This window comes from Pygoscelis adeliae, unplaced genomic scaffold (assembly GCF_000699105.1).
Source record: "Pygoscelis adeliae isolate BGI_AS28 unplaced genomic scaffold, ASM69910v1 Scaffold124, whole genome shotgun sequence".
NCBI classification, from domain to species: Eukaryota; Metazoa; Chordata; class Aves; order Sphenisciformes; family Spheniscidae; genus Pygoscelis; species Pygoscelis adeliae.
The window spans coordinates 4,959,711-4,968,851 of NW_008824791.1; the positions used below are offsets into that span (position 1 = coordinate 4,959,711).

Genomic DNA, 9,141 nt, shown 5'->3' on the forward strand with positions numbered 1-9,141 from the left:
AGGTTGGTCAAGCAGGACCTGCCTTTCATGAACCCGTGTTGGCTGGGCCTGATCCCCTGGTTGTCCCGCACCTGCCTTGTGAGCGCCCTCAAGATGAACCACTCCATGATCTTCCCCGGCACCGAGGTCAGGCTGACAGGCCTGTAGTTCCCTGGATCCTCCTTCTGGCCCTTCTTGTAGATGGGCATCACATTGGCCAGCCTCCAGTCATCCGGGACCTCTCCCATTAACCAGGACGGTTTCAATCAAAGGGATTGAAGTGAAACGGTGTCCTCTTCGAGGAGCTTGCACATCAGCACAATTAAGTTTTAACTGGGCAACTTCATAAGGGTTCATGGATGTCTGTTGCATTGATAGACGATGCCTGGAGTTGGAAATGATGCTGTTTCCAACTGTCATGAGCAGCCAGTGCAGTTTTAAATGTCAGCACTGTAATCTGTTCTATAGCTGGGTAACGCCATCTTGAACATGGTAGATCTCTGCCCCTGTGTTTGGTATTTTTTTTTCTTGTTTTGGGTTGGTTTTTGGGTTGGTATTTTTTTGTCTCTAATGAGGCAGATGAGGCACAGGCAACAGATACGCCTGGAACGGAGTAAAGTGTGGCATTGTGGCAGGTTTTGAGGGAACCTTTCAGTCTATGCTCTGAGCCTCCAGTTGCTGAATGAGCAGGATTTGGGGCCTAACCAGCCATGCTGTGTGGAGAAACCCCATATGGGCCTTTCATATGGGCCTGAGAAGCTGGCCCCTCTCCAGTCTGAAAAGGTCCTCTGGATGAGACCGGCAGAAGAGCTGCAGGGAACAGCTGGAATCTATGCAACAGCTGTAGGGTGTGCAGACTTCCCTTGTCAGTCTGCCTTCTTGGCCTTAAGAGATGGAGGGGACTAGAGCAGTGGGATAACAGAGCAGGTTAGATGAAGAAGGGCCTTAAGGGCTCATATGATAACAAACAGATATAGTTCCTCAGTAGTAACCTTATTCCCCTGTATCCCATCTCTGATCTGTCTCTATGCTGAGTCAGTATCACAATTTAATTCACAACTGGAATGGAGAACTTGTTTGGCACTCATTTAAAAAGCATTAGACAGACTGTGAAAATAACAGGGCTGTCTCATCCCAGTGGGGAAATGAGGCACGTTGTTAGGGAAAGCTGACACCAGGTAATCGGATAAACAGAGCAAGAGTTGCTAGCATCTCCTAGAAGAAAACAGATAACAGCAGTACAGACATGGTCTTTCCATTTGGGAATGTGATGAGAAAGAAGAGCAGAGCAATTGCATTTGATTCTCTTCTGAGCGGCATGATGACTTTCAAAGGCCATCTGCTCTTCTGGTGTCAGACCTGCTGCAGGGCTGTGCTTTGGGCCCTCTTGTGAGCAAAGAAGGATCAGGGAATTTCATAGGATGTCTTGTTAAATGTGCATCCAAAACACTTTGAACACACTCGGTATGCCAGCCAGCTCTGCTCTTATACCCATAGGCACTCAACTTTGCAAGCATGCATGTGGGTTAGTATGTATGCTTCCTGTAATAAGTTGAGGTGTCACGTGCCACCTCTTCTCCTTCTTTGTATGCACAATCAGAAAAATAAAATACTTTCAAGGAGCTGAGGAAAAGTTAAATGACCAATGTTCTTTGTCAGTGCCCTTCTTTGTTGCAGTTAGATTGAACCATTTGTTTCTAGAAGCGTTACTTATGGGTTGGACCCTTGTCTGGTAGAGGCAATTCACAATACTCTGTGTGTGTTTGTGTGTACCCATCCTGTGGGAAATTTTCAAAAGGGTGGAAAAGGTTTTGGCGTGACTGCCGTGTGCTTTAATTTCCTCTGCTTCTTTGAGACCCTGCTGAAATGGAGTGTGTATTACTAAACTCAGTACATGGCAGCAACTGCTCCATCTAAAGAAGTGCTCCTTTGGCTTGGCAGCTGTGGTTGGTGTTTTGAATTGATATGAGGGGAGTATGTGTGTGTTGGCGGGAATAGTAGTTCTTCTGTGCCCTGAAGATATAAAAGCTGCTCCTGATACTTCTGTTGAATACACATTTTCACAAATGATCTCTCTAGACTTCGCAGATCACCCCTTCTTGGGCTATGTGCTTAGGGATTTAAAAGTATTACTTACTGTGCCTGAAAGGAGATGTGTTTTTATCTGCTCCAGACAGACCCAGTGGGTACTCTGGAGAATTTAACAAAACCAGCTTGTTTACCTCTTGTATGGCTTGAAGTGGTTTGCTCAGCTCTCTAGGAAGTCCTATTCAACCTCATTTAAATGTAGTAAACAAAAAGGGTCTCAAAATTGTGATTCAGCACTGTAACAAGATGCTGAGAGAGCTCCATTCTAAGTAGTGGAAGTGTATGGTTCCTAAGAGCTGGTCTAGAAATAGGATTCCCTGTTTTGAGGAGTAATTGGCCAGGGAAGCAGCTAAGACCCAGACAGCTTAGTCCTGTGTGTCAAATTGAAATGTGCATAAAGATGTGCTTTACATGTTGATGATCCTCCCTAACTGAGGAGGGGAGGAAGCATAGCATCACTATTGCTCTGCTCACAGAGCTCTGAAGCATCCAGCTCCCAGTGCTTTGTGTTCCTTTATGAAAGCAGCTGAGTTGCATGACCTGGGGGCACTGAGGTCCTTGATGGCCTTCTGAACTTGGCACTGAGGTGTTATGCTTTCCTCTGTGGGACACCTGGACAAGGTGTCCCACACTACTCACAACGTTGTGGAGCATGGAAGGAACTGGTGGAAGAAACCTATGTAGTGTTAAGTGTGAGTGTGGTTCTTGTGGTTGGGTTTGGTTTTGGTAGACTGGGGACAAAAATTGTGAGAGTGACTTGTCAACATTGATGCAAGATGTGTGTGGAATGGTACAGATGCTTTTGGGAAGCCTAGTGTGTGACCTGTTTTATGTCAGTAAAACTACATATTTATTAGCACTTGAGACCATGCTAGGCATGGTCATCACTGATCTTTAGAGAGCACCTGATTTATGTCCTGGTTTTGCTAAATCTTCCTGTGTTTTTATTGCATGAAAACCAGGGATACAAAGAAATGAATCAGATTACTTTGCTGTATTAAGCTATTTCAAGGAGGATAGTGACAAAGAGTACTCAGAGCCAAATCTTCCCTCTGACTGTAGTGAATCACTAATTGCACACTGTGTATACTGACTAATAAAATATGTTGGCATAATACTGTTGTCCCATGTTGTAATTACAGAAGATAGATTCAGCTATTTCAAAATGACAGCAAGTGCCTGCACTCATTTTTGTATGTGGAGGGAAGGGAACCTCAAATTAACTGAGACTGAAAAGGAATTCTTCAAAGGTAGCAAGTTGCCTGGGAATCTGAAAGCTAGATAATTTTTTTTAATACCTAAATTTATTGTTCAAACCTTTTTTTAGCAAGTGCAATGGTGTGTTCAGCATAGTTGGACTAAGCCTGGAAGGTGTCCATATGCTCCTGTGGTACCTGGAAACACAAGAGCTAATGGCACTCTTGATCTTTGGAAGGAATTGGTTGTTCCCAATGTGACTGCCTGTGGACTGGTGCTATTACCGTATTTGGCATAAACAGGCAGCACAGACAGAGTAGTTTATAGAAACAGAGCTCTGTCCAGTAGAGGCTGTTTCCCACAGGCGGTTGGATGAGTACACAAAGCAGAGGTCAAAGTTTGGTCCCGTTAACTGAACACGTGTTGATGGTAATTTTTATTAACTTTGCTTTCAAGGGAAGCGGTCTGAGTGCCATGCCAAGTAACTTATAGTAGTATTTATAGTACGATTGGCAGGAGTGATTGTTGTGGGGGCTGCTGGTCCATATGACCTATGCTGACCCCCGTGTAGGACTGGGAAACCTACTCCTGCTGTAGGGCTGCAAAACAGGCAAGGTGCTCTCTTGAGGTTCTGTGCTGTCAGCCGGAGTAGCTGGCCATGGCAGGGAGGACAGGAAACTGGCTGGTGCCTCAAAACAGTTTGATCAACCAGGGTCTCTGGTAGTAACATCTGCTTTCTTATCTTTTTGTTTCATTTTTGAAGATGTGTGTAAAACCAGTGCACCTTACAGGGGAGTTAATTATACCCCAAACAGTGGCTGCTTTTTGTCTGCAGTAAGGAGGAATGTTCTGTCTGGCCAGCTGATGTTATACTTCAAGTAGCAGAGCTGAGGATGTCCCTTTACTTCACTTTACTTTAAAATAATATTTTAAGGTTTCCTTCCTTCCTAAAGTGTTAGCTTGCCTGATAGAGGCTTAAAAATTTTCTTCACTTATATCTGCAAAGAATTTGAGTACAGCAGCATGTTTAGGGCTTTAATTTTTCCGTTAGCCTGGAGATCAAATGTGGAAGTTCAGAGAAGAGCAAACTCAATTAGGTGAAAGATCAGTTTTAAATTTCAGATTGCTAATACTGTATTTTTCAGAGATCTCAATACTAGCAAATGGAGGTTTGATACATTGCCAAAATCACTGGGACTGTCTTAAGTGTGAAAAGGTTAAGCCCTGTGCGCACATTCTACCAGTACCCAAAACTCAGGACAGAAATAGTAACCTCTGTTTCCAGTTTGGGCCCATCAGTTTGCTCATGTGCCAGGAAGGAAGACCTGTTGATGAAACAAGTGAGCAGGCTTTGCTGTCTATGCTCTAGGTCATGCCAGGTTTCAGACTCTGACAGGTGTTGCTGGGCTCATGTTAGCAAAGAATAGCAGTGATTTCTAAAGTAGATACTCAGCTACGTGAGCCTAATAGGGTTAAGACTGAGATCTGCTAATGGGATCAATAGGATCTTGCATGAACGTAGAAAGAGCTAGATGTGTTGATGAACTCTGACTAGCTGTCAGCTATGTTAAATTTTAAAGGTGTTGTAAATGCATTTTTATAGACTATCTCCTTGGGTGGCAAAACTTGTACAAGGCATGATGCCTGATGATGCGTGACAGTAACCCACAACTCTGGAAAAAATGTATAAAAAGCATCATGGTCAGGCTTTGCTCCTGAACGCTTTGTATTTTTGTAGGTAATTTTTTGTTCTCTGTGTAGAATCTCTGTATTCATTTAGGCAGACAAAATGTAAGGAAGGAGTCTGAAGACTAGGTCTAATCTGGAAAGGTTAGGTCTAACCCGGAAAGAGCCTTCTGACTTTGTGGTTGTGTAGGCCCTGCGTGAGGATAGTGATTGCACATCACTCTCTGCTAGCAAATACCGAGCACTTCCAATCCCTTTTCAATGTAGATTCAGCATAGTTATAGAACTTATTATGACACTAGGCCTGCTTGGTAAAAACTTAGATCAGAAACGAAATACAAATTTTAGAATGGCAGGCAAGAAAGCAAGAAATCTCCTCTTTGTTGTCCCTGTAGTAAGTCACCCTTTTCTGTGCAGCTACGTTCTTCATGCCAGTGCATTTCATCACAGTTCACTGCTTGAATCCTCTTAGAAAGGACATGTTCAGGGCACTCTTTTTTCCTTTTTTCTTTTCTTTTTTTCTTCCACTGTCAGACCAGTGTCGGCTATGCTTCTGTTGAGAAGTGGCACTATGAATACTCTTCAGAGCTCACCAACATGTCCAAACTCTTCTTTGTCCACAAATGCAGATGATATGTCCTTTGATGTCTCCTGGTTTGCTGTGCGATCCTTTGCGTTGGACAGAGAGCCTGTCTTGCTGGCCTCGCTGGACCGGAGAGGGATTGTCATGCAGAGCAGGAGAAACGGGAGCAGTGATCTCAGCCTGGAGAGAATCAGCCCGCTGGAATTCCGGCTCCGCGTGCATGGCTGTGAGGACCATGACTTTGGGAACCACTACTGCGTAGTGACCCCGTGGGTGCGATCTGCCACCGGTGTATGGCAGCGGGAACCTGACATCAAAGCCAAACCCATCTTTCTATCTGTGAAAATGGATGGTAAGAGATTGCAACGTGTGTTATGCAATATGTTGTTTAACACCTTGTTATATCTGTGACAAATATTCCCCATGGCTGTTTTTAAAGGTGCCTGTGATAATCTCATGAGATTTTGTTATCCTTTTCTATTGTTTGCAACTGCTGATTTCAGATTCTGTAGACTAGGTAGGCCTGAACAGATCATACTTATAAGACTGGAGTGTTCTCTTTCGTGATCATCTCTTGGTGGTGATTTGCATAGCTGGGACATCTTTTAGTCAAGGCATAGTATTCTCTCCAAGTGTTAACCCTTCTGCTGCCTGCAGGAGGAAGCCTTGGTTTGCAGATGGGGTGTGCTGAAGTAGTCGTGTTGTGGTTAATATCAAAGCTGAGAACAAAGTCAGAGCTCTGACTCCTTCCTCCCTCTCCTAACCACAAGACATCCTGCTCCCTGCACTTAACGCCTTGTCTGCTTTCCAACCTGAGCTGCAAGGGTTGCTAGACTTCATGAGAAGGAAGTTGCAAGCTAGATGCTGCATTCAGCACATAGCTAAGGTGGAAAATTAATGCAGGAGGGGTTTTGAACTAGTTGCTTTCTTCTCAGTATTTCCAGGAAAGGTCATATTGGGAGGTTCCGTGAACTTGAAAGGAATCAGAAGTTTTTGTTCTCCCTACTGTGCAAAAAACTATTATAACTGTACTTTCCAAACGCCTTACAGTTCTTGACCCTGCCTTTTAACTGAGCAGTAGGTGCCTACAAATCAAATTTCTTGTTTAGGTACCAACTTTGGAGGTTGATTAGACAAGGTTTCTGAGTGGCAGTGAATATACTGTATGAGTAGTTCTAATCAAGCAAAGCGTAAAGGAGTCTACTGCTTGCCATTTGGAAACACATTGCAAAGAGTGCAGCCACAGTCTGCCTCTGATGGGGAAACTTTGCAAGGCTTTTGGAGGAACAGGTAGTGGAATACCTCTTGGAACTAGCTCTACTTTGCTGTCTTCCTCTGGTGCTTCCAGCCTCCCTGAGGCTTTGAAATGGTGGAGGAAGAATTAGGGTGAGGGGGTAAGAGAGTCCAGTAAGAGACTGATTTTCTAAACCTCAAAAGACAGAAATCAAGAAGGAAAACTAGTGTAATTTCCTTCTGAAATAACTAATCTGCCCATGACTGAATAATGTGGGATCTTCTCTTTTAGGCAAGAATAAATAAAGGGGATCTCTGAATTTCTCAGTGATATCTAATGATTTTGCTTTCCTCTTTCAGTTCTGAATGCTTTCAAGTATCCCCTGTTGATTGGCATTGGTCTGGCCACTGTCATTGGACTCTTATCCTGCCTCATTGGCTACTGCAGCTCCCGTTGGTGCTGCAAGAAGGAAGTACAGGAAACAAGACGAGAGCGTCGCCGGCTAATGTCGATGGAGATGGACTGAGTGCGGGAGCCAGACACACTTGCATTTTGGGAGAGACTCACAGAGCTTTTGGACTGTGCTGAGACACTCGCTCACAGGCCCAGACAAGACAGTGCGTTTCCTCTCTGATTTCAGCCTGGACCTCAAGCTTCTCCTTGTTACGTGTCATGTCCTGAGAGCATTCAGACCATATTTAGTGACTCAAGAGTTCTCCTTTTCCGGCAGCACTTTCTGCATAGGGATCATTTCCTTCTAATGTGTAAACTGTTGAGCCTTCTTTCAGCAGGGCCCTGTGACAAAATTCACTAAGGGTTTTTTGTTTGTTTTGTTTGGCATTTTGTCTCCCCAGCCCCCCCCCCCCCCGGGCTCTTTGTTTTGAAAAGATGTCCCTGTATGAAAGCATGGTGGGCAGGGTGATGGGTGAGAAAGGGACTGGTAGAAGTGTTAGACTTTCATTGTATCAACCACTCTACTTTTCCCCTCTACCCCCATCACACCATCCTGTTCCCTTTCTCTGTCCACCTTGGTATCTCACAGACTTCTGTGTTCAACTGAAGGCTGGAGAAGGTTCCTCTGCTGGTGCCTCATGAGACAGTTCCAGCAAAGAATTGGTTTATGGTTGTCAGCATGCCTTCTCTTCCCTGGCTTTCAAAGGGTTTGCAGTTAACACCAAAACATAATTTGCCTGGAGGTCTTTGAGACACTTTTTTTAAACTTTTTAAATTTTATTTTCAGTGCTCAAAGCTTTTAGCTGTGGTGAATAGGGACTAACTTGGCAACCCTGAAGAGTCAATCCTCAGACAAGCATTTGTTGGATGTCTGCTTATGGTCACCTTCTCCCCCACCCTTCCACCTTCTTTTCTCACCGCTACAGCTGCTCACGTTGTGCCTGAGACCCTGTTCTGCTTGTGGCAGGGGGGCATGTGATGTCTAGGGACAAGGCCCAGCCTTCTGCTGGCCTCAGCAGAGAGGTGGGAGACCTTGTCCCACTGGTGATGGTGTGACTTATGGAAAAAAAGTAAAAATGAGATGGGTCTTTGTCTGCAGTTGGCCAACTGATCACGTTTAGAGAAGACTATGTAAACTGTGTATTACTGAATGCACAGACCAGACTCCAGTGGTGCTTCTGCCAGTCACTCAGTGGTAACCCTTGAACCTGTGAGCAGAGTCCGAGATCTGCAGTAGCTGAAGTGCGGCTCAGGGTAGGAACAGGAGCAAGCCCAAGAGGGCAGCAAGAATCCTTCAGGTTCCAATGATCCTGATCTTGTGCATGGGTCTGCAACAGAGCTTCCCCCATGGGTTTGGGACCTATTCCTAGGTGCTATAGTACAGAAGTCCTGCTTTGGTCTTCCACATACACTGACCTGGCTCCTGAGTGGGAGCAGCTCCTTTTCCAGGCAGTTCTGTCTTCCCAGCACAGCTGGTGTTTTAAGCAATAAAAGTCAGAATAAAGATACTGTGTATAAACAAACAAGGAAGTAGGACTGTACCACACCTGATGTCACAGCCAGGGTTTGGCTCTCATCAAGAAGGGTGAGAAATGTAGAGCTGAGGCCAGGGCTCAATCCTTTCCAGATTTTTTTTTTTAAGATAAAAGAAAAGATGCTAAAGGAGAGCATCCATGGCTGGTAGTGGCTGTGGTGTGCTGTTGCCAATCTAGACATTTGTTACATATTTGGTCTGCTTCACTAATAGTTCATACCACTGCACATTCTAGGGGAGCTGCAGGTCTCGTATCTGTGCTATGAAAGCTTCATTTTGCATTAGTGTTAGTGGAACCTTGCACTCAACACTGTTGCTATTCCAAAATCAGGGTTTTTTGCAGCAACTTTTCTTTGTGTGTGTTTTGGTTTTTTTCCTGTCTTGCCT

The 9,141-nt window shown here is 44.6% G+C and overlaps 1 protein-coding gene across 1 annotated transcript in view; it reads left to right on the top strand.

The window, feature by feature from the left end:
* The window catches only part of PTGFRN (prostaglandin F2 receptor inhibitor), a 37,049-nt gene extending 29,726 nt beyond the window's left edge, over positions 1–7,323 (top strand). Inside the window, exons 7-8 of the mRNA XM_009323952.1 lie at positions 5,580–5,885; positions 7,127–7,323. Of these exons, the coding sequence (XP_009322227.1) occupies positions 5,580–5,885; positions 7,127–7,293 (473 nt within the window). The 3' untranslated portion in view covers positions 7,294–7,323. The remainder of the gene's footprint in view (positions 1–5,579; positions 5,886–7,126) is intronic.
* The last annotated feature ends 1,818 nt before the right edge of the window (positions 7,324–9,141 follow it).